The 26,315-nt window shown below is 43.3% G+C and overlaps 1 protein-coding gene across 14 annotated transcripts in view; it reads right to left on the bottom strand.

The window, feature by feature from the left end:
• Window positions 1-2,479: 2,479 nt before the first annotated feature.
• The window catches only part of magi1b (membrane associated guanylate kinase, WW and PDZ domain containing 1b), a 132,648-nt gene continuing 108,812 nt past the window's right edge, over window positions 2,480-26,315 (bottom strand). For 6 of the 14 annotated variants that reach the window (XM_054785535.1, XM_054785538.1, XM_054785541.1 and 3 more), the window contains 12 exons: window positions 24,701-24,732; window positions 24,197-24,241; window positions 21,187-21,433; window positions 18,459-18,550; window positions 18,097-18,289; window positions 16,144-16,518; window positions 14,536-14,739; window positions 10,846-10,939; window positions 9,871-9,958; window positions 9,032-9,175; window positions 7,417-7,555; window positions 2,480-4,460 (listed from right to left, as the gene is read on the bottom strand). In XM_054785535.1, the coding sequence (XP_054641510.1) occupies window positions 3,238-4,460; window positions 7,417-7,555; window positions 9,032-9,175; window positions 9,871-9,958; window positions 10,846-10,939; window positions 14,536-14,739; window positions 16,144-16,518; window positions 18,097-18,289; window positions 18,459-18,550; window positions 21,187-21,433; window positions 24,197-24,241; window positions 24,701-24,732 (2,876 nt within the window). In that variant the 3' untranslated portion in view covers window positions 2,480-3,237. The other 8 variants (XM_054785545.1, XM_054785540.1, XM_054785537.1 and 5 more) reach the window with 8 other exon arrangements.

Raw genomic sequence — 26,315 nt, 5'->3', positions numbered from 1 at the left:
GAAATTATTACATAGTACGTCTATCGGTGCTCTGTTGTGTGTGTCTGTTATTGTATTTACTACTGCTACCGGTAGAGGGTGTTGTATATTTATGTGAGAGTTGACGTGTGCGGTTTCACCTCGTCTCAGTGCGTGTTTACATGCCTGTACGAGCATATTAGGAAGCCACACTACACAATAGCCGGCTAAATATTGAGCCACAACATTCCTTATTGGCTAAGTGAGAACCTGCCTATCGTGTTCTGCGTCCTGATTGGTGGCAGACCATTGTCAATCAATCTAATTCTTGCCTGTTGTGGTCAATGGTGGCTCGCAAACTAGCTAACTGTGTGAGCTGCTTACTCAACGGCAATGAACAAATGACGTGGCACGGTCAGAGGAGTGAATACGCAAGAGCCAAATAATTTCTTGCGTCCAACCAAATACTTTGATCTTTAAAATTCACAAACAAAATTTTAACTTTGAGTGTTTAAACAAGAGAGAAATGTGAGAAAATGTTAATGCCTGTCTGAGAAGTGTATAAATTGTATGGTGGGGGGAGGGGGGGGTTTACAGCCTTAAAACATGTATAATAATTGGAAACAAAGTTGGCTACTTCGCGGATTTCACTTATTTTGGGAACCTATCCCCACGATAAACGAGGGAACACTATTTCGCTCTCTGGTAAAAGTTGAAGTTCTGTGTAGACGCTGCCCACAACAAATCTTTGGTGAGGATGCGCATGGAGGAGGAGGGGGACGGTAAATGGAGACAATATGAGCGAGGGGGCTAAAGTGAGCAGTGAGAGGATGTGATGACAGCACACGTTGAGCTTTGATGTTGGCACAAGATGGAAGCTCTTGGCTTCAAAGGCTGGAGCTCTTCACACACTTTGGGATAACAATGTCATCCTCATTGTTGGCGCCAAATAAACCCTGCAGTCCTCCAAGTCCCACCAACGCCATGTGTCTACCCCAAATATTCTACCAGGATTACGTGACGCAGAAAATTAGCTACAAGAAAAACAGAAGTCGGTATCCTGCACATTAAGGGAAATTACCTCGTCAATATTATATCACTCATGTCTGTAGACGCTCAGTCATCTGCAAAGTTGAATCGAGGCAGCCGGATTCTGCTTGTTTTACCTCTCATCCAAAAGGCTTCTTCCGTTCTAAAATTTTTATTCAGTCAGTGTCCCCCCGGCGCAGCGTGGCCGGTGAACGACGGTTCTGCATAACAAGAGCTTGTTTGCCTGACTGGTGCGCAAAACAGCTCGTTTGTGGCCACTCTTCCCATGGAATGAGACAATCTTTGGGGTAGAGACGTTTCGGACATCGTTGTACGCAGACGATAGCGTAAACCTCCTCCTCGAGTTTGACATGGCTTCTTGCACACCAGCTCTCCTTTGCGCATTATATCACATGATGGGCAGTGACGTGCGGTGAGGTTCATGGCTAGTGAGGCACTGACTCCCTTGGAGTTTTTTTCAAATCTTAATCCAGGTTTGTCATTAAGAGGATAACAAAATAATAGTCAATTTGGTAAAAAACATTCAAATTGTTTTCAAATACGGAAGTCGCATAAATTAATTTTTTTTTATTAACTGAAAAACATTTGTGTTTTTGCCGTTTATCTGAATATGAAGTACGTGCGCCCTGTCCTTCTCCGGGAAAAGCGCCGACACTTTGTTGTAGAAGTCCGATCACAACCTGGTGAGCTTAGATACATAATCCTCCATCTTGCCAGTCAAATTCATTCATTCATTTAGCGGAGCCTAAAAAAAAGGCTGGCTTTTCCTCTCTATGGAAGGACGCCAGTCAAAAGCACCTTCCAGCTCACGCACGCCCCCACCTTTTCAGGATGAAGCGAGTACTGCAGCGCCTCAGCTGACATTTCTATGCATTTGATTGTCATATTAGCAAGAATAATGATGTCACACTTACATTCAAGATGTCACACGTGCTCTAGAAAGTCCTGGCGTGTAATAAATGTTTGTGCAACGTTATATTATTGACCACATGATCCAACTCAGTGCCCCTGCTGAGTGCACTCAGCCGGCTGCAGCTTGCGCACTAAGCTGAGAAGAGATGCGAACGGCAGCCTCACCTTACGTTTCTCCCCTGGATGTGATCAGGAAATGTGCAAATTCAGCAATTTTTACTTAATAAAATTTGGAATCATGCAGAACAAACATGAATAATACAGTTCAATGGACAAATAATATTTGTTACTGTTTTTTTTTTAAGTCTTCTTCGTGACTGCACGTCACTGACGATGGGACATTTGTTTTTTTTGTGCTTGTGCTTACTTAGCGCAGGCAAAAATAGATTTCTTCTGATGTAAAAATAGGAAGGAATCAGTTTTGAGAACTTTTCTTCACTTGTACCGCGACTACCACCTTGTATGTGTACCACACATACGTAGGTTTAATGTCACTAACTGTGATATCATAAAATGGAAGGAATTATGATTTAAAAAAAAAAAAGGAAAAACTCTTCCATTTGTTGAATATATTATTTTTATTTTAACATCACCATCATCATAGTTGAACTTTTCCCCTTCATTCATTTAAAATGATCACCTCTGAATGTACACATACTGCAAACTGTCAAAAAATATACAAACAAATGCAGGCTTGTGCTATAGTCTGGTAAATGTCTATAAAACAGTGGCACTGGGAGAAAGACAGACAGAGAAAGAGACAGGAAGAGAGAGACAGACAGTGACAGAGAGAGAGGGAGAGAAAGAGAGAGAGAGAGAGAGCGAGAGACCAGTAAAGACATGCACACCATCACTGTGAGGCCCGACAGGTCGGTTCCAGCGAGGCAGGTGTGTGGTACTTTCATGGAATCTTTGTGGAAAAGTACAGACATTTGATCATAACAGTATGTGACAGCGCAGCACAAGCGCCTGCCGAGTATCAAATAAAAACAAACAAACAAACAAAACCTGTCAATGGAACTGTTAGGCACATCATTGTTTTTTATGCTTTTACATTTTATGGAAAAGTCTGGATGACGCTAAACGCAGAATGGGATCCAAATCAAAAGGGGAAAAAGGAAAATAATACAAAAAAAACGAAAGAAAACAGAAGCAGTGTCTTGGTTGTAACTGGACATTGTTACATCACTTTATCAAATCAGCGTGCAAGTGTTGTCTTATTTGTGTACACGACTGCGTTCCTTTCTGCAGAAGCAGCTTCATGGGTTGTGAGCACTTGAGCTGAATTGTGGCTGTGATTGGATGGCTGACATCCAATCAGATGCTCAGATCTTTGGGGTTGTCCTTGTAGGTCTTCTTGGGCTCCGGAAGCAAAGGCTTGCCGGAGCGACTGGTGTCGGTCTTGAGGGTGCTGTAGTACTCTCTCACCTTAGCCGCCACAAAGTTGTCGTCGTCCTCTTCATCCTCCGAGTCGTCCCTCCTGGGGCTCCTGATCGGGGAGATGTCTCGTCCCAGGCTGCGGGTTCTGTACTGCGGTTCCGGGGTGGAACCTCTGCTGGCGTAATGTCCGTCCCTGTCCGCTCTCTCCGGTGAACGCCCCCTCAGCAGCGAGCTGTACCTCTTGTAAGCCGAGTCTGAGTCAGGGGTGCGCACTCTGGGCAGGGACGTGGTCCCATAGTTGTGTCTCTGGTTGCGATTCACAATGTCCTTCAGTAGGCTGTCCCCCCTGGAAGCTCTCTCCATGGAGGACGACCTTGTCAGGAGGCTGTCCTCTAAAAAAGGGCGCTCCTCCCTGGCCAGTGGCGGTAGTGCGACCTCTCTGTTGAGTCGACCCAGGGCGGTGGGCTCACGGAGGACATCCTCGAAAGTGAGGCTTGGTTCAGGAGACGACTCCTTCAATACTGCCTCATCCACGTTTGGCTTCTCGTTGCCGCGGCGCCTGTCTTCCTGCGGAGAGCCATATCTGCGGTAGGGATCCAGGGAGTGGGCGTGGCGTCTGGTAGGGGAATGGTGGCGAGAGCGATGGGGCGACCTGTGGCGGCGAGGTGAGCGGTGTGGCGAGCGGTGTGGCGAGCGGTAAGGAGAACGGTGGCGATGGGGAGAGTGGTGACGGCCGTGTCTTTCAGGGGAACGATGACGATGTCCCCCGTGACGGCCATCCAGGGCGTTTTCTGCACTGTGCGACCGTTTGTACCCCTTGTCAGGAGAACGCCGGCGCCTGTGTTGATGCCCACTGGAATGGTGATGGCCGGATTTTCCCTTATCATCTTTCTTCTTCTTATACAGGTTGATCTTTCCAGGGGATTTTGTCCTTTTGTATTTTCCTGTGCTGGTTTTCTTGTGTGGAGAGCGGTGGCGGTGATGAGAATGGTGCTTGCCGGTGCCCGAAGAGTGGTGGGTGGTCTCCTTCCTGCTCCGGGATGAGTGTTGGGGTTCTGGGTTGTAGCTTTGCTCCGACGGCTCATTGAATGGGGGCACAGAGCTCACTTCCGCAGCGTTTTGTAACCCTGAGGCTGCGCTGCTGTCGATGTGGGTGCCGTCTGCAACACAGTGTGACATTCAGACGAGGGCGGGACGCTCAAACATGCTTAAAGACAGCAACAGCTGGTGTCTCGGTAAGCAACCATGACCATGCTGAATGAGTCAGATGTGAAGAAGCATGAAAGCCATTCGCATGTAGAAACCAGCAAGGATGACAAGTTGTTAGATAGCACAGCTGCAGGTGACGTCTTTCAAAAGTAGAAGTGACACGACAACAACAAACCTGCGCCCCTCTGGGGTTCACCTGGCGGATGCAGACATCAGCACCGGGTTGGCGCTTGCCGACGACTCTGCTTTGCACTGATTAGCCATGCTTTCATGCACTCTCATGACAGTTTGCAAATGTTTAAAGCAAATGAATGCTTAAGTTAAGATCCAAAAAATGTTATAATCACCGACGCACCGATTTCGTAGAATTTTACGCCGTTACGTCCGTCTGAGTACCAGAAACCTAGTAACCAAAACATGTTTTCACGAGAATTGGTAGGGAATCCTATGAAAGGTGAATAACTATATGACGTTCTTACTCCTGTATGACACAGTGACACACTTCATTAGTCCGCCACACAGCATTTCCCCACTTAGTGGCTTGCAGCTTTTATTTACAGGACTGCGGAGAAGACCAGGGCGCTGTTAAACTAGAATTAAATTGGAATAAAATGAGGACAGGATGGAAGGACGGACATAGGCGGTCTAGGGAAAACTAATCTGAAAGTCGACTGGGACGCTGAAAATCGCTGATACTGTGCAGGGAACTCATTTACAACCCCCCCGAGCAGCAGTCAGTTAAACGATACTTTCATCTGGGAGACTGTTCAGCCTCTGTAGGTGCTGCTGTTTTAGGTGCTGTTACCACAATTACCACATTTTCATCCATTTGGGGCGGAGGTATTTGAGGAAATACACTATTTTACCTAAAAATATAAAAAATTAAGGATTTTAAAGCAACTATATGTTCATTTTTGTAGCCGCTGCAGTCCCTTTTTGCCCCAAATCCTCCTAAATACTCCAGAGAACAGGCTCCCTTTGTCCAATGCCCAATTCAAGGCTTTAGTGTAGAAAGCAAATGAAAAGCTACACTTGCAGCACAGAAATGGGGGTTCCTACTGAGGATAAGAAGTCTGATTCAAAAGGACAAAACGCGTCACCTTTGGCAATGTTGCATAGAGGTGAAAGGCTGCGGGTGCAGCATGACCACAGCGACTAAGGCAGCAGTGCTGGCAATGCATTTTGGGTGGATGGATTTGTATGCATGGGACTATAGAGCACAGGCAGGTGAGGCCACAGCACAGAGACTAGGATGGACAGGGAGAGAGAAAGAGGGGCTGAACGACAGCGGAGGACAGTTACAAACCGTGATTTGATTTTGGAGGACGGAGGCCTCCCCCATCTTGTCATTTCTCAAACATGCAGTGAGATGGGGAGCCACCGCCCCTGAAGGAAGACAACAGCCCAGCGCAATACCACACCAAGGAGGATAAAACAGATAAAAGAGAAAGAGAAGAGGTTTTAGATCACCAACTTGAAGAAAGAAAGATTATTGCCTGTATTGATTTTTCATGAAAAATGTGTTTATTTGATAACCGAGTCGTTCAGAGTAACGAGACAGTCCAGGAAGTTGCCCAAACCCCTCAGTGGAAACCAGCAATTACAGAGAAAAGACCCGGAAACAAGTTCACACACAAGCCCGCACCCGCACAAACACAGCCAAACATGTAGCAAGCAGCAAAGACCTCTGCAAAAAAACAAAAAAACAAGTCAGACTCTCACACGCACACACGCAGACACACACGCGCGCACACACACACACGACAACAGCATACAAATCAGTTTTACATTTCGGACAGGAATCAAAAGAAATATGAGCAAGCCTGTCAAAGGTTGTGCCAACAAAAATGTAAAAAAAAAGACAACAAAAAAAAATACAAGGTCACATGATGCCATAGTTGTGCACACTGGTAGCGCAAATCAAATCACTTGTCAGGACAGGCAAATGTAGCTCCACTCAAAAACAAAATACTGTACATTGAACATGACTACGTGACTATCAATCAAAACTGCTCAAACAATTAAAAAAAAACAAAAAACTTCCATAAATATTATGGAAAATAGACAAAGGAAAAAGATCCAATTTACACCGTTGACAAGGTCATGCAGAAATAGACTTTTATCCATTTATATGTGGCTTCACGTCATGGCTCTGTACACAGAACAAAAATACTTGTAAAAATGCCTCTATTTCTTTATCTCTGTACAAAACCTCTATATAGCGGGAGCGACTTGCTTCTGTTTTTACGCATATGGATGGAGTTCCTATTGTCACAGCTTTCATTGATATCAACAGGGGGTGCAAAAAACGGCAATAGTGAGTAATGTCGAGCACAGTATGTGAGATTCTCTCTTCAACACTATTATGGTTCACACTTAAAATCCGTAGTTCAGTAGCTTACATTCACCTTCAATAAATATCATAAATATGTTTGTGACACGTCTTAACAAAAGCTGTGTTCAAGAGAAACTCCCATTTTATATCAAGGAATGAATTGATCAAGTTTTGTCTCGTCTCGTCAAGCTAAATGATGTTTGCATCTCAAATATTCCTTCACTGCTGTGGTCACTGAAACCTTGTAAACAGTTTGTGTGGGATCAGACGCAGCGAGTTTGCGTGAAGGTCCCAGCAGAGATCGTCTCTGCCTGAAGATGAAAAGTGACAGTGGGATGACATGAAGAGAGGGTGACAGCAGGACGGGCAAGAGCACCCCAAAAAATCCCAAAGCTCAAGCGTGACCTCCACCAGAAAGACACCACCCAACCCTCTCCCGCCCTCCCAGGGGTGGGCGAGGGTTCCCGGGGATTTCGTTGTTTTCCCCCTCAAACCACCACCGTCCACTGGCCGTCCCCCAGCTCAGGGTGTGAAGATGGGGGAGAATGGAATGTTTTCGTAGATTGACCCACCATATTCAGGCACAGAGCCGTCACCCCTCTTGAGCACCAGATGGACGCGTCGGCCTCCGCTCTTAATGAGCTCGATGGCTCGGGAGTGCTTCATGCCCTTGGTGCTCTCGCCGTTGATCTCCAAGATCTCATCGCCAACCTGGGGAAGGAAAAAGAAGGATGAGATGAGATGAGATGAGATGGGAGCAGCAGGGAGTGGGAGGATGGGAGATGCAGGGTGGCAGGTGAGGATGACAAGCAGAAGAGGTGTGAATCAGAGGAAGACAAAAAGTATTCCACAAACAAGCCAGGGTGAGAAAGAAAGTACACACAAGCAAAAAGAAGAGACGCCAAGGCAGAGAAGGGAGGCAAAATGTTGTAACACATCCAGTCCTCGAGTGACATTTCCTGTTTAGTTGTATTTTTTTTTATTTTTTTTTTGCTCTTCCAAAACTAGGTAGGACACAGTGTGTCACAAAAGTGTGAAGCCGAGAGAGGAGCATGTGAAAATGAGGGTGGAAAAACCAGAAGATCACACTCCCCCCCACCCCACCCAGCCAACTTTCTTCCCACTTATCTGAGAGCTGAAAGGGGCCAAAAGTATTCCTCTGAGGCACAACATGGTTCTTAGTAACATCTCAGTGTTGATATTTACACTAGCAAGCTACACTCGCTATCTATTTGCTTAGCGAGCATGCACACACTCCCCAAATGCAATAGTTTAACATCAAAAATTGCACAAGCGGTGCAGTGAATCAAATAAAGTTTAACCGTAGTGTTCTTACACACTGTATGAGCTCATAAAGAACAGGTTATTAATTATATGTACATACTCTGTCAGCGGGTAATAACATTTGTGTGAGCTGTGTTGTGATGCTACACTCCCAAGGAAAGTTGGTCAGGCCTGGGGGCAACAGAGTTCACGTTCAGTGGAGCATAGCTCGCAGTAATTGGAGGGAACACAATGTACACGCATTTATATTGACGGATAATTGTATTCACATGGATGTATATTTTATGAGGCAATCTATGCAGCCGCTCTGTTAGGACCGTGTTGACATCAATACATTAACACCTGTCTACTATGAGGCCACTTAAACATTTAGATATTGGCAGATAGATGCACACTTGTGACACTTCATTAGGTATGCCAGGCACTGCTAATGTTTTATGACATTACATTTATATTACATGATGGGGGCATACTATTAGCAACAGGGTAGCGGTATGATGCAATGGAGTTCCCGATACAAGAATCCCACTCTGAGCATTATCATTTCTCTGAAGGCTGAATTGAACATTGAGGCTGATAATACCAGAACAGACAGTATAATAACATTTCCAATAAACAGTGTAATCAGCCTAAGACCTGTTGTCCATTACAGGACCCTTTCCATGTATAACAATGCTCACAATGACATTCTCATAGATTCAAAGTACTGAATTTCCATTTGCAAATGAAAATGCCACATTAAAGTGGTGCTGCAGTGATGTGTTCGGGTCCTTTCACTAAACAGTGAGGCTTATACCTCCAAATGGGAAACATTTGACCTGATAATTAAAAAAAGAAAATAAATTCTGTCTGAGGTATTGTGTTTGTATTTTTATTTATGTTTTATTCCATTAGTCTCCATACCCTCATTTTCCCGTTGCGGACGGCTGCTCCATCCTCTGCTAGTCTCAGTACGTAAAGGTCCATGTTGTATTCCCTGCCTCCACGCAGACTGAAGCCGAAGCCTTTGCTATCTCTCTCCAGGTCTGCAGAGTAAAACTCTGAATCCTAATGGAGGAAGAGAGGAAAATGGAGAAAAAAAACCCCATCAAGGTCACTTTTGTGAATCAGATATGAAGATATGTGTGTTTTCTTTCTGGCCTCCAATTTCAGCTGCATGGAACAAAGGCCACCCTTAGTGAAGTTGCACCCGTACAATAGCTGAGCAAGGCTGTACGTATGATGTATGTATGATGTGTGCATGTGCGTGGGTGTGTATACGCAGGTGTAAGGATTCTGAATTATTGATGCGTTGAGCTTTGGGCAGAGGAGGAGAGTGGTGTCGCAGTGCATGGCAAGGACAGTCAGACAGCTCTTCTCGTCCTCACACCCTCCTAATCTTCTCTGCCGAGCGATCAATGCTATCTAGAGAAGCTATCTCCACACAGCGCTGCATTAATTCAACAGCATACACGGCGGACTGAGGGGTTACTTTGAAAGTAAACAGGCTTTCCCTAATGCAAAAATGTCGATAATGCCAGTAGGCAGCTGTAAAGAGAAATATAAGTAAATAAAAATACAGCTTGTTTGTCCTTGAGTTGGCAGAAGGAGAGATTATTTGATGCACTGAGGGTTAGGGGACAAATTGGTTTTGTGGCTATGAACAGCACCATGGACATATACAAGGATGGGTGGGGATGGAGTGGAAGGTAGATTGGTAGGGCGTACGGATGGATGGAGAGTCAGGTGATTTGATATCTTACCTGGGTGGAGACTTGTGTTGGGAGCTGTGGTGGGGGTGCTTGCGGGGCTTTGAATTCAAATGATTCCTGTTTGGGTTTGGTATTGTTTCTGAAACAGAATCGCAGGTGTGATTTGCACAGTTCAGATTGTTGATTTTTTCATTCATTCATTCATTCAAACACGCTTTTACAAAGTCAACATAATAACATAACTAATTATGGTCGTGATTCAGTTCGATACCACAGCAAAATACGACCACCATCACAAACACTGTTAAATGACAGCGACAATGAGTCAGAAGTGTATGACACAGTCTCCAAACCTGCTGACGAAAAACCTAACAAGAGACGCAAAACGTGCTTATTTTGTTACAGTGTTCAATCAGCGCCTCACCATCAAAAACATGTAAGTGTACAATGTTACATTCATGAAATGTTGTGGTAAATAAAACCTTATATTCACTGAAATATATCAGTGACAACAATAAGTAATTTGACCCCATAACTACAGCCTAGCTTCTTGTTTTGCAGCCAAACGGAAGGCGTTCAAGATGCGCTGAGCGTGACACGAAAGGTGTCCTTCGTCAACATTATCTGTGTAGCAGATATTGTGTGCATATTTTGTAAACAGCTCATCAATAATGACTCCCACTGCAAATCATTTTACAGGATGCACTTCATCCCCTCCCCCCCATATCCAGGATTAAATCATCAATTAAGAAAACACCAAACATTATCTAAGAATAATCTTTTCATCACTACACCTCAATAATGTAGCAATTACAACAATCAAATGTGCATTTCACCAACTATTAAGCATTTATACAAAAGTTTACAAAATATACATAGAATAGAAGATCCTTAGAAAGATCTCTGCAAGTTCGGAGAATGTGTCATAAATACAGGATGTGTTTTTTATTGTAGTACAGGACTTGTCATTTTATTTATTTAAATATTTTGGATTTAAAGAAGCCCATTTTCCAGGCTGCTTTTTACCTGGCCTCAGGTGCTGCCTGTTGCTGGGGCGTGTGGGTGGTTGTTATGGTGGCAATCTTCTCCGCATTGGTCAACAAAGACGCATTCGAAGACTCTGTCAGTGCCAGAAGATGAAAGAAGTAGAGTCAATTTGGGAATGTTTACACTCCTATAAAGCATGGCAATTAAAGAGCATTGCTTTTTATCACCATTGTTGACTGGAGGTAATGAAAGTTTTTTTTGTTTTTTTCTTACATGTTATACATGTTCACTGCACAATTACCGTAAAAATGAAAGTTTTTTTTGTTTTTTTCTTACATGTTATACATGTTCACTGCACAATTACTGTAATTTCCGGTGTATAAGATGCACAACGAGCTTATCAACCCATCGGAAATCGCAGGTCATTACTCAATATAACAGTCTGGCTCATGGTGTCATCTCACAAAGAATGCTAAAATCATCACACAGCAACTTAACACTCAAAGGTAGCTAAGAAATATACACGTACCAATAAGAGTTTAAAATTAAAAATAGCAACTATTTTAACTTCTTCCCATAATGCATTGTTCTCAGCAGAGCAGTTCATTGGCCAACGGCTGCTCGATCAGGCCGAAGTGGGAGGAAATGGTAAACCAAAGCTGCAACAGCGGAGGAAATCTTTGTTCTCCCAAACCAAGATGACAAAGCCATCAGGAAAGAAACTGAGGAATATGCGCAGCTTGCACAAATCAAACTCCGCACAAGTTTCACAACACCAGACTGGCAAGGACGACCAAATGAAATCACATTCTCCAACGGCAGCGACAAAACCCATGGAACTGTCCTGCACCTTTAATAGAACACACACCAAATGATTGTAGGACTTAATAATATCTAGAGCCAACTTAACGCCACGAATCAGAGGGATGCTATTCACACTGTTCAAGAAGCTATTCAACGAGTATGCACTGAGGAAACTGGCTGGCAAAATGGATTTGGAGTGAAAAAGTAGCGAAGGGGAAACAAATAGGCATTCAACCAAAGTGGGAGGCAATTACAATACTTCACTATACTTAGAAAGAAACCAGCTGCTGCTCAAGGTTCCTTCACAAAGAAATGTAACTTAATTCACAATATGGCGGACAATATGACAATATGATAACAGGAGATTAGAGCTTTTTCTACTACTCTTTTGACAAGCTCAGTGGCTTGACTTGGGTTGTTCGCCCTGACGGGAGGTAGTTCCTTCAGTTCCCTCAGGACCTCAACGACAATGGATTCTCTAAATGCAGTTATTATGCAACTAAATGGGTAAAAAAAAAAATCCTATTTCACTTATATTAAACTGTTAAACTGAGAATAAAAAAACACAGCTCAAAATGTACAAACAAACATTTCTGGAACCTAAAAAAAACAAATCCAAAATCAGTGAGCAATGAAGGCAGCCTTATTGTCAATAACATCCATTAGCCTTCCATCCAGTCTATGTCGTCTGCTGACCATCCACATCAACTTATTTTCCTTCAACATGGATCTCCTCAAGAAGGGCCCACAAGGTCTCAATATGGTTGAGGTCATGTGAGTGAAAACGACAGCACTGGAGGATAGTGCCTTCTTGCTACCCTCAACTTTGATGGTTCAAGTCTTTGACAATTCATCTGCCCCAGCAAGAGTGTGACATCCCTCTGAAAGACTTGCTATAATGGTGGGCTAGTCAGAGTGGCTTAAATGTCTTTTTTTTGCCCATTTAGCCTGAAGAAAAGAAGCTGCCTAATAGTTATGCACAGCTTGCTATAAGGTGTTGAGCTCCTTAGTCCATACCATCCTCGTTACGCAAATACCTCAAAGCAGATATGCTTCCCTCCGATAAGCATTCCATTTTATACAACTTGGGAGTTGGAAAATACACAGACAAAAAAAATCATCATATGCGCAGAGTACTCACTCGTTTGTGCAGAAAATGTATCAACGCGTGGGGAAGTTGCAACCATACAGCGTAGGTTCATTTATGCTGTCAAGGTGAGTGTCAAATTGCATTTTATCTGCACGATGTGTGTAACTCACACTCACACTCCTCTTGTCTGTCTTTGAAATGACAAACATGTACTCGTAGCCTCAGGAGACGTAGAAGTTCCGACATATCCTGCCTCTTATCGTTCCTCGGCTTCAATCACCGGATGTTATCAGTGAATCAAAATGAGGTCTAACTTGAACAACATCATTATTCTTGCTACAAGAAAGAATTTCTTTTCCCCACACAACAATGCAATCTCAACTGTCTACAGGTGACCTCTGATTGTAATTCTTCACAACTCTCTTCTCAGTCCCCTCCTCACTATTCCACTCATGGTCATCCATCTTCAATATTTATCTCCACTTTGCGGCATGTTGGTTGAGCTTGTCCACATGTCCAAAATATAGGGAGAGGTAGAGGATGAAATGTTCTGTTTGGTCCTCAGTGGGAGGTTCCTGCTGAAACCGTCCCACATAATAATTTCTGGCATATACAGAGAAATCTGTTTCACTCTCATAAACTGGTCGTTTGTCACAGTAAAGCCTGTTCCATCTGCTCAGTGGCATCAATTCACCCCCGACCACACCTTCTGTTCTGTTGCCTCTTTCCATTTAGCTCTCCTCCAGATGCCCAGCTGTTTTCCGTCTGGAAATGAATGAAGTAAGTTCTCTACACCTTTTCTTAACTTTGTCCTGACTGCATTTTTTTTCTTCTTTTTGGCACCGCACGATCACTCAGCTGTTTCTTTAATTTGTCTTCCACCTTGGCAGCGTGGATTGAGTAAAGCAAAGTAAGAGAGAAAAAACACGAGTATGAACAGACAGAGGAAGACATGGAGAGGAGATAAGAGATAATAAGAAATAAGAAAAAAAGATGATAACAGTAGAGGCATGCTGGGAAGCAAAACTGAGCTTTTACTATGAAGGAGGCAGTTGGTCAACCAGAACAGAGTCCAGACCAGAGTGCCATCAGTCAGTGTCAGTGGAAACTATCACAATTTCACCTTATCTGAGTGAAGCCTCTTTGCTTTGCTCTTTATTCCATGTCAGAAAGTTGCGACTGAACTGAGCCACACAAAAAAGGCCTGCTTGTCCATGTGGAAACACAGGCAGTGAGAGACACACAAATTAGACACACAAGCCACAAGCTTCTCCTGCCCATCTTTATGTCTCTGCGTCAGTCTGTGCAAACACAAACTTTCCGACATTTATTTCCCACCCGCATTCTCTATCCTTGGCAGAGCAATTTTGGCTCACTGTTCTCATCAAGCCATCAGCGCGCCAAAAAAAAAAAGATATCTTCACCCATTAGAAATGAGTTGGATGTGAGTGACGAGCAGAAAAATAGCTCCAATTTCTACCAGTGCACAGATTGACGCAGACTACTGGCTTTGTTGCACACACAAATGCCCTTTAACAATATTTGTATAGCAAGCTGGATTCATCTGTCAGTGCGGAGTGGAGAAAGCGTCATGTACAAAATGTTTCAACTTTCCATAAAAGCCATAAAAGAGGAATAGGAACATTTGGAAAATGGCAGGAAGTATGAAAAACAAGGTACTGGATGAAGGTTGTATCTATCACAGTCATTACAATCTGATCATTAAGTAGGAAAAGTACGCTCACCGTACAGCATTTATGTATGACAAGACATGATTAAATATTGATTAAATGATGGAATACTTTCATAATCCGTCATCAGCTGTTTCTACTTACCGTCTCCAGGGATGATGCGCAGTGTGACAGTATTCCCGGCCTCCTTGATGAGGTTGACGATGTCCGAGTGGGACTTGTTGGTGATAGAGCATCCATTCACTGCCAGGATGCGATCGCCGACCTTCAGCTTCCCACAGCGGTCTGCAGGGCTTCCCTCTATGATACGCCCTATTTTGTGGGGCATGGCCACACATGCATTTCCAGCTATGGTCACCAATGACATGATGTGATGTGCATATCAGAGTATATGTATGGATTTTTTGTGGTTGGAGAGAGAAGAACGAAGAAGGAAAATGGGGAAGGGAGCAGAGAGAGAAGACCAGAGGGTTAACAGAAGGTCACCAGCAGCCAATAGCCAAGCCACATAGGAGCTGATCAGAAAATGTGGCAAGGTAGAATGCAACTAATTGGCAGACGGGAAAAGATTATTGTGCTCAGCAAAGAAATTTCTCATATAATTTACACCGCCTTCTAAAAAAAATGTTGATTCCTTTCCAACCTGCCTGTCTCTTCTTTTTTTGCAACAAATTTCTAAAATGGGAATGTTAGTTTGGGAGTCTCTTTGTGGCAAAAAGCTGCTGATGGGAAAAAAAAAGTGTTTTCCTGATACTTGCACCTGCATGAAGCGGGAGATGACAAACATACATCAGAGCTGATATCTTCCTATCTGCCTTCAGGGCTCCCTGTCTCTCACTTCCCTTTTCTCTCACTGAGGTCTGACAGCTGTCACTGCACAGTGCACTTTCTATCTCCATCTTGTTTATCAATGCCTCTTCAACCACCTTCTACAATTTAGCATACTAACGCTTGTCTTATCCGTTTTGCCTTTTTTCGAGAAAAAAATGGAAAAATTTCGGCTGTAAAATGTACCAGTAACGTCTGCTTCCACAGGTTTCCACTTGATTTTATATGCCATTTGAAATGAGATAAAGCTTTTCTACTGGCCTGTGAAAGATCTTTGTGAGCCAAAGCTGGAAAGCTGTGCTTTTTTTTTTTTTTCAGCCCACCCACACAGAGAAGCAAGCATGGAGAACAGTGAAATGCCAAAGTGGTGCAGACAGGAAATCATAGCAATAGGGCAAAGAGTGTGCTGCAGTGAAGACACCACTAACTTAAATAAAAGTCTGTCCCAAAATGATATCAGTCTATAGCTGTACAACCGTCATGCTCTGCAACATATTCTAAATAAAACTATTTACCTTGCTTACATTACTTCTTATTCAGGTGCCTTTGTTGATCAGTACCATTCCTGCCAGCAGGAACTATTTAAGTTGTGCTGAATAATAAGTGTCTTATGTAAGATGCACTTTACTTGTGATCTATCAATTATGAAGGCCGTGTGTGAGTGTAGCAGCAGCTGCAAGCGAAGAAAGGGTTATATTTTGACTCATAAGACGGAAAGAGATGAAGAAACACCGTTTTGATCAGCATTTGTACTGCACTGGCTGTAACACTGTAAGTAGTAGTTACAGCTGGTGGTTTTACAGCTGAAACGGCCCATAAAGATGATAGAACGGTAAAAGACCCCAATGGTGAGGGAAGACTTCCACGTGTTTCATATGTCATGTAACATCAACAAATTATAGTCAAGTGAAAGGCTTCTCTTACCAAAGGTGGTGCCAGCTTCAGGCCGTGACACAGACGACACAATGACAAATCCAAAGCCCTCATTCTCGCCACGGCGGATCTCCACGTCATAGGGATGCAAGGTAGTGGCGGAGCCGCTGGAGGTTACGTTAGGAGGCTGAGAGGAGGTGGTGGTAGCTGCTGCAGCGACCACAGTATTAGCGCTACCACCGGCGCCTCCTCCGCCTCCCCCGCTGCCGATGCCAGAGGTGGAGCCGCTGCCAGAGCTGACAGTATTGAGGGAATTCTGGCTTCCCTGTGGGGTTCGCTTTCCTATCTCCTCCGTCAGGCTGGGCCCCTGGGTGCTGCTGTGGTGGGACGATGCGGGCGACGGAGGCACGTCTCCCTCTGCTTTCACTGAAGAGGAGGAGAGATGGAAAAAAAAGAAATGAGACTCAGCAAGAAGGACTAAACTGTAGACACAGAAGAGACAATGTTGACAAGACGATCAAGCAAAGAATGCAAACAAAGGCACAAAGGCAAATCAGGCTGTCATGTAAGAGGTTCAATTGATGCATAACTATAACTTTTTCACGCAACAACACAAATACATTTTGAAGATACCGCTCGTACTATAACACAGGCCATTTTCAATTTGAAAGCAAGTTGAAAGTTGGCCTATCCAACAATCTCTCAGCGAATCTGTTCGGAACAGAAGAGGAGTGCCCGCCAGATGTACATTTCATTCCACATTTCATTTCCTGTACAGTTGCGAAAGGCAGGCGGTTCATATTCTTGATGCTCAAAGGCAAGGCGGCAAGCAGCAGCCGCTGTCGTCAGGCCAAAGGTTGACCAACCTCTCCATCATCTTATTCATTGGCCTCTCATCATGTGCTGAAGAGCGGGGCTATTGCAAAGAAAAGCGGCATGTGCTGGTTTTTATGTTGGGTCACACAAAGTACAGATGGTTTTTCAGCTGAATACAGTCACACAGCAAATGAGGATGCAATGAGGAAAAAAAACATGTTTACGTAATGAAGTCAATACAGTAGCCACAATCTATTTACAAGGAAACTGTCTAGGCCCTAGGTTCCCAAAGCGGGGTACACACAATTCACACTCACAATTATAAGTGTGCCTGAACGCCTCACGGTGCAAAGAGAACAGAGCAGAAAGGCGACAGAGCATGAAGTTGTTCATTGCTCTGTGTGCGTCATATGAACATAGTAAGTAATAGTAGTAGTATTAGTAAGTTTGATGATTACTTTGTGCATTAAGACTGTTTCATCTTGAAGATTTGATTTATATTGGTGTCCAATCCCCGCACGGCACAGTGGTGAAAACCTGTCACTATGAGTGGGTATTCCCATGAAAATGAGTCTTTATCGTTGGTCGTATGTAATTTTGTACTTCAGATAATGCTTTATCATGATTTTTAAACATTCCCCTTCAATTTTGTATTAAATTAATATGCAGACTTGAACCATAGCCATCATGAGTACACAAAAAAGTGAAGCTCAAACTCAAAGCCATTCATACGGAAGGATGCCAACATCAGACTGGAATAAATGAATAATGTAGGATGATTATCTATCTATTTATATTCAACTTTATCAAAACACACATTTTAGACCCGGAATTACTTAAAATTAATGAACCAATTGTTCAATATCTGAGGTTAATTAAAAGGGTTTATGTTTTTGAAGTGTGCAGGAGGAGAAGGTACATGGCTTCAGGCCAAATGTCTGAAGGGGTACGCAACTATAAACCACTGGTCTAGGGTGTACCTGATCCAGTGTTAGCTAGTGTGTGCTGCAGCTTTTCAGGCCATGATAAAGGCAGCAAATGGATGGACGGATGTCTGACTAATAGAACTGCATTAGTGTACCGTGAGAGTGGTTGACATCAACTTAATAAACAAATTGTCACATGCATTGGGGTTTTGCACACACAGGGTAAATATTAATTATAGATTCTCTCTGCCTCAGTTCATACCGGTGTAGTTGGTTTTGCGTCGCACTGTGAGGTTAACGTGGCCCTGCTTGGCCGCCTGCTGCATCAGCTGCACCACCAGTTGGTGAGACTTGCCCACCACGGCTGTGCCATCCACACATATGAGCTCATCGCCCGACCTCAGTCGTCCATCCTCATCTGCAGCGCCGTACTTGACAATATGGCCAATGTAGATCTAAAAGAAGAACGTATAGATAAGAATTTGCACATGGAAGCTCACAGTTTTGCTAAAAAAAGCATCTTTTTTTTGGCTAATTTCAGAGAAATTGACAGCATTTGGGAGGAACTGGTGAAATGTAAGTAAGAGATTCAACTCTGAGACAGAAAGTGGGACAGACACTCACTGGCTCTCCTTCCTCGTTTCCTCCAAGAATTCTGAAGCCAAACCCTGTGTCCTTCCTCCAAAGGAAAATATCCTGCTCCTGGAAGTCTGGAACTGTAAGAATTGACAAATTATCATTAACAATCTATATCCACAAATATATCAGTCAAGAGATCTTGTTTCCTCTAGTATGCCAACACCACTTAGTAAAATTCCAAATATAGCTCAAGAGAGAAGGTTCTTTCAACAACTGCCAGAATACCAATATTAGAATGGAAAACACACAAAAACTTGCAATAATGGACTATATACAGTCACAGGAAAAAATATTACACCACCCTTGTTTCCACCAAATATAACAATGACAACAAAAACAGCTCCTCAGAGTTCATTTTTTGGCAGTACAATGCTATAGCTATTCATGTAAGAACTTAAGTGATTTTGCTTATTATATATAAAAAAATATATATATATATATAAAAAAAATTATATAAAATCAGACCTCACATAACGCTTGCCGTTATATATTTGTCTCCCGCCGTATTCCTGCACACTGTCGCCTGCGCGTTCATGTGTAGGTGACAAAGACGCTCGCATCTACTTGTGTGACAGAGCGCCACGGCCATCTTGCTACGTATGTGTTCCACAACGGAAGAAGATGCGAGTGTCTTCGTCACATTCACGTGATGAACGCACAGGCGACAGTGCACAGGGATACGGCAGGAGACAGATATAACGCCAATCGTTTTGAGTTTTTTGAGAAGGCATTTTTGTGATGCAAATGTTTTAATCTTTTGAACACATATTGTTTTTAGAGGCCAAACTCTTGACTTAATTGTCCCCAGCAACTAAGCGGAACTACGTTCTCTATCACAGAAATCTGACCAGAACTGGACTTAGGTGGGGGGTAAGTCGCATAGTCATACAACTTCATGTCAAAAAATCCGAACGACCCCTTTAACTACCACTTACAAGTTTGGGAAATGTCTGTTTTCCAAACAATAACACCTTTTCATGGAATTCAATATTTTATCCATTTCACAATCAATCATACTTAATCAGATGATTAAAAAAAATAATAATTAAGTAGAAATCTCTAAATTTTTGCACTGAGGCCTATTATGATCTTTCTGTCCTTCCAATCATTCTTTAAAATCATCAGAATAATTATTTAATATGATTGAATGTGTTTTTCCTTAGGAAAACAACAAAATTTACGAGTTATTCCAAACTTTTGAGCTGGAATGCATTTGTATAGTCACAGCTGTGCACACCTCCCAGAAAACTGGCAAGGAGATTTCCTTGCCAAGGTCACTGAAGCCACTAAGAGGCGGTGGTAAGACAGAAAGCATAAGCGCTCTGCTTCCAATCCTTCAGACGACAGCTAAAATCCCAGGGGAGTCAGCTATCACTTTCAATCTATCACAATGCAACCATGGAGCAGAGGCAGAGTCAAAGGCTAACTGTCACAATATGCACCTGTAATTCTTGAGGGTCAACTCTGTCGTTAGACCCTGCCCTATAAATGATCCAAAGCTCGGATCATATCATATTTTATGGTAACTGAGGAACATGTGCAGCGTTTGCATGATATGAGGAGCGTGGCAAATGTGATAGCAAATTCCTCACATAGTTAAACCGTTAAACCGAGCGCGTTAACCTGGCACCAAACCGGGATCAAATTCCAAAACTTTCAAATCAAAATTAAACAAAGCAACGAAAAACGGAAAAATGTTTCATGGCAGGGAACCTTGCATACAGAAATGTAGATACATGTTTTTCTCTGAAGGCTTGTTTGCACTCGGTCTTTGGCTCACCTTCATGCCATCACTACAACAATTCCTCAGCAGCGTCTTATCGTTTGTGATTTGTTTGCCGTCCCATCAAACGTTATGATTATCACTGCAGGCTTTCAATGCGACTGTTATGTGCTACCTTTTGTAAATAAAAATGATTACAATGCCTATATCAGCCGTTCACAGCTGCCTGCCAAAAGGCATTTTGAGAAAGTAGCCCAGGCGTTGCCCCTCTTTTCATATTCTTCTTCATCTAAATAACGAAAGGCTTTGACGAAGTGATGCCTTCCAAGGCGATTACATGTTAAGGTTTCTTAGCCCTTGAAGAATGCTGCTTTTTCTCCTCCAATTTTTGGGGGAAGCAAGATCTAAGAGTTTTTTTAATTAGAAGTTTCACTCTGCCTTGGTAAGACAAGGGGGAGGGAGATATGCAATCCGCTGACATACACTCCATTATTGAAACTAATTATACATCTATGCATCTGTAAAGTCAAGTCTGGTGTAAAAGTGTATCTATGGGGTCGACAACTGCATCACAAAGTACGCTCCTATGGTGGCCTGACTACACAGCTAATTATATTGCATTTAATATTTGAGTATCCATATACAAATAGTCAGGATTGTTGCCTTTTTTTGGTAAATTTAAATATGGAGCTAAGACATTTTTGCATTAATAGCATTAAAGCAGGTTCTCTCCTACTCTCACATCGTCATGTTGCACAATCAATGCAGAAAATGTGTTTGTCAAGCTAAAGTGAAATGCCTCTATGTGGTCATCTGCCAACAAAAGCTGTCAGTAGGATTTATTAGAAAGTTACTTACATGCATAAGCATTAATCCCCGTCCCAGTTTTTTCCAAAAGCGCAGTACTGCTTAAACCCACCGCAGGCCTCCACCAAGCCTACAGACCCATGCAGCGCTCATCCAACCGCCACCAAAAAATATAATACTTACGCCTACTTTCATACATGCTCCTGGACTGGGCCCAGATCTTAAAGGGATCTGGTTTTCTCTGGATGGTCCCGTCGGCCGGGGAGTCCTGGGGTGGAAGGCCTGGCAGGGGCTGAGAAGGCGGTGGTGGAGCAGCGCTCTCGCTAAGGGGAGGTGCCAGGGACGGGTGCAAAGGTGAGTCCGTGTGGGCACTCCGGTGGCTGGAAACACTGTGCTGCGAGCTGTTCTGACTGTCCTTCCTTGATAATTGCTGTTGGGGAAGCAGATCAATATAATTTGGCTACAGGAAGACAGTGCTATCAGTACAATGTAGAACACAAAGGAGCATGGCAGCAATGCTGAGGCACAACAGACAGGTGAGAGACAAAAAAAAAAAGTTTGCTGCCTGCTCAACAACACAGAAGACAAGGGAAGTGGTTTGGGGGAGAATCAGGCAATCAAAGCACTGGCAGACAGTCAGCACAATTTCTGATGAAGAGGGTTGCTTTTAAAGGCCCAAAATGTCTTTCAAACGTCAACCATTGTTGAGCAGGTACCACATGGAGCACAAAGAATAGTCAGGCCGTTTCATTCACGGAATTATTTCAGGAGAGTGAAGGGAAAATAACAGTTTTTCATTATTAAAATCATTCAGCTGTGGGTGAAAAACTGGCTTAGCTTTGTTTAACTGAGGAAATATAATAAGAGCTTCTTTCTGTGCAGCTTATGGAGAAATAGTCACACTTGTGGGGTTTAAAATGAAGGCAGAATTTTAGTGGCGGAGACAGAAATGTAAAACTCACTATTAAATCGCCACTGGCCTCTCAATAACATGGTCACTTAAGCACCTGCTCAAGGATGTGAAGAGAGCTGTGCCCTGAGAAGGGTAAAGCGTATGCAGTACATCCCGGAGCTCAAGTAGAAATAAACAACACACATCAAAAATCCATTCAGAATTGTGTTATTCTTCCTTATATTAAACTTTCACATTATTGGCCGACATACTTCAACAAGAAACTTTTGTAAGCGAAAGCCAAAAGACACTGCATGAGAGTAAAAGGCAGATATTTTCAGACAGTGATAGCAAGTGACAGCAATTGCTTCTCACTTAGTGTGACCTCCCAGTGCTTTGAATGTAGAGGACAAAAACACACAGAGAAGGGATAGAGGCAGCCAGCCCCTCAGCTCTCTTCTATCAAAGTATTTAGCCCGTAGTAATCATATCAGTCATATCTTCAGGATCATTACAGTATGATTCCTCTGGAATACCTGTTTATAGTTATCCTTATTGGTGGACATTAATGAATACACTGAAGTCATAAAATACTGAAATCACCAACATTTTCAGGGAAAAGATGAATGCATGAATTGATGTCAGCATAACTCATAAGAGCTCAGTTCTGCAGGTTAACAAAGAAGAAGAGCGAGAAGCAACTGGGCTTGCATTGAAAGCATAGTACAGTATTTCCTCTTGGTTGACAGCTATGGGGTGACAGGGGCGTGCACGCTTGTATTGCAATCGCTCCTTCACAGTAACATTCAGTCGAGATTCTGGACATCTTGGGGCCCTAAGCCAGATTTGGCCTGGAGGACCTGGGTAGGTTAATGACTAATGATGTCAGCAGTCAGGTACCCCCTAGTGGCCGCCAGGCCCTCAAAGCAGCAACTGCAATTGTGTGGAGGGAAAAACACCTCTGGTAACATTTCATAAACTTTCATAATAGAAAGCAATAGAAAGCCATTTAATTATGAGACAGAGATAACATGCTGTCTTGTAAACAAGTTGCTTAATAAAAGAAGATGTACATAAGCGAACAAAGTGCCCATTTTTGTATCTTAGCTCTCAACTCCCGCATCAACCACACTTCCTCCTTCTCCGCCAATCACACTCAAGCTATGGTGCATTTACAAACATTGGAATTCCAAACATCAACATGTACAAAGCAACCAGACAGTCAGCATATCCTTAAATTACTTCTGTTGGCGCTATATAAAAAGCAAATGAAACTAAATGGTTGGGAAAACACTGAAGTAGTCACACTCCAACTATGACCCAACATTTTACAGTGGTTACTGTAACTTCTTTTTGCACGTGACAGCAAAGCATGTTTAAAAAAAAGGGACATGCTTGAGACATATCTGCAAGGTCACTCACCTTTGCATCACGCCTTTGACAAAGATTTGAATGTTTTATTATTGGTTAACTTATTTTTACACGTGTATGACAGTCGTTCCAGTGTAACTTAAAAGATTGCCTGTACAGTTAATAAAGGTTTCATGAGTATGACAGTTTTACCCTGGAGTGGGTTGGTTTCTGTTTCCATTATTTCATGAGGCATGAGGCGTCTAAAATATTAACAAATTCAAGGTTAGGTGTCTGGTGTGTTCAGTCTTAAAGGTTTACCTTTGCTTTTCAAAATTGGGCTGAAAGCTTCAAAATTCTGTGTACAACCCGAGACCTTTTCACAATAAAGTAAAAATCCAAGACGTCTTGTTTGGCACTAAAAGCCAAAATGTTTTGGGGTTTTTTGTTTGTTAGGAAGGGATCATTTACGGTCCATCACACATAATGGCACCCTTGTTCGCCAAAGTGGCTGCATTTTGTCATGTATTTGCCTCACTTTGATGCACTCAAAATAACAACAAAATCCAATTTCCCTTATTCCTGATGGATTTCTTACATTTGACTCTGTGGAATCAGGGCCTTCCCCTTCTACATCCACAACAAATTAATAATTGACAACTCTTTTGCCAATAATACACAAACAGACGAATGGGAGGAGATTGTTGGGAGGAGGAAAACAAATTATTTGGGCTTATTCCTATTTGGTTATCATTAGGCCAAAATGGATTGACAGCATCAATCTATCAATGTAAAGGTCTATTTTAGTTGACTGATATTAAAACACATTCAACATAGAAACATTAGGCAACAATCAATAATACATACCCATCACCATCACCTCTATCCAACACCAATGCTAACACAACTCATCTCCCAAAATATCCACTCCAACTAAATGACATGACATACCCTCCTAGAGTAATCTCTGTATGGAGGAGCCATCTCAAAATCATCCTGAAAAACAAAATTGACAAACACGTCCAGTCAGACACCATCAACAGGGTCCTATTGTTAAGACAGCAAATATCACAGGATGAGGTTGCTTCTTAGCTGCCATCATACAGTCAACTTTCACACAGCAAGCTTGGCACCAGGCGCTCTGCCATCATCAGAGTGTTAGCAACCCAGCTCACGGTGCATCAAAGCCCCTCGTCCCAGCACCCCCAACAGAAAGGAGGAGGGGTGGCGGCTGTGAAGCTACAGGGATTCCGCCCCCGCACAACATCCCATGTCTATAAACAGAGCCCTGACACCAGCACAAGTTACACCAGTTGAAGAAGAATAAGTGGAAACATAACATGTAAACTACAAAAACTGTAATAAAATGATCTTCAGACATGCACATACTAGATGGACAACAAAAGTGAAATGAAATGATGGGACAGAGGATTCAAATGTAGAAAAACAACTTACCAGTTTTGGGCTCTTCTTTGCAGGTGCCACCCCTGTAAAGGTCAGATAGAAAAAAGAGAAGAGATAATTACCAATGTGGTAATGTGTAATCCAGGCTCAAAAATTTTTTTTAACTGCCACAAAATGACTCCAAAACAGTGTTAGATCAGCAATAAGATAGCTTTCGATCTCCTTCCCTCGTCTTCCCTCTCTTTGCCTGCTTCCTTGCCTGACTGGCATTTAGAGGGGGTGTGTGGCGTGTGGGGGGCAGGCAGCGCAATCTATCTGCATCACTGCCGCGGCCAGCGCTTGGCTTGACTGGTGCAGCGCAAGAGCGGGGCCAGCCCCGAGGGCTAACCCTGCACCCGCTAGACCCTGGATATCGGACAGAGGCGCATGCACGCACGTGTGTGAGTTTAAGAGGAGAGGACAGAATCCTGGAGAGCAACTAAGCTGGAGAAGAAAGAGCGAGCGCAGGAGAGGAGCAGAGAAGAGCTCTGGATTTCCTGGCCGTAGCATTACCCATGGAGAAGGAATCCAAGATACTGAACATTAAATTATAGGCAACCGTCAGTTCCCCTCTTACTGAGACCATCTTCCTGTGCCCGCTGAGCGGCACACTCCGCTGTCGAAGGCTCCAGCATCTATAGGCAGTTGGCGCGTCTTCCTCGTCTCTGCCTTTCCAGCTGTCTTTTCCTTTTTTTCTCCCCCTTTCTCTCTCTCTCTCTCTCTCTTTCTCTCTCGCTCCCTCACCTCCTTGCACACGGTCCTGCCTCCCTCCTCTTCCCTCAGCATCATCAACCTCCCTCTCTCTCTCTGGCCCCTCTATGCGAGTCTCCCTCCCACCCTCACATTCTGGTAAACATCCATGCAGCTGCACACACCCCAAAGTCGCTTTCATACACTGCTCAGTGCACATAAAGCGCGCTTAAAATACAACAAAGGACTCTTTCGTAAATGATCAGTGACCAGAAATATCATTATCAAAGCCCACAAAGAAAGTGACAGTAAAGTAGAGTGCTAACGCAGCCTAGGTCGAGCGTATAAATGGGATGCTGGAACACATCACTGTGTGCCCTCTCTCTCCTGGCTGTGCATTTGGAAGTTTTTATGGAAATGTGAACATAAAAATAAAAAGGAAACAAAAACTCAGCAATTAGTGGGGTTTAAATGTGGTATACAGGAGTGTGTTTAATGTATAGCCTGACAGAGCTATGAAAAAATGGGCTGTTGAGTTCTTTAGAGGATTAAATCTCAAGCATTCTCACACACATGCACACGCAAACACACCCCGTGCTCTTTATCTCTCAGACATCTGGGTTCTGCAAATAGTCTACAGCTTTTTTCTCTTCCTCTTTTCCTCCCTTCCCATCATTCCACTTCGCTCCACTTCTCACTTTGGCTCAATCAATAAGAATTCCTTCATCGTTGTGTTACTGTTATACTATAGCACTTGCCAAAATCGAATGTATATGTAGATCTGCACTGTCACTCCCTCCAGAGGCTTTCTCTCTCGGCTGTTGTCAGTAAAAGAGCCAGGCTGGCCTTCGATTATGCCTCATCACTCCACAGAGAGTGATCTGCAACAGCTGTCAATCAATGCTCCTTCTTGGCCCTACAGGCTTTCAGCGAACAA

The sequence above is a fragment of the Dunckerocampus dactyliophorus genome, chromosome 8, assembly GCF_027744805.1.
Source record: "Dunckerocampus dactyliophorus isolate RoL2022-P2 chromosome 8, RoL_Ddac_1.1, whole genome shotgun sequence".
NCBI classification, from domain to species: domain Eukaryota; kingdom Metazoa; phylum Chordata; class Actinopteri; order Syngnathiformes; family Syngnathidae; genus Dunckerocampus; species Dunckerocampus dactyliophorus.
This window is presented reverse-complemented; position numbering and strand designations above follow the sequence as displayed.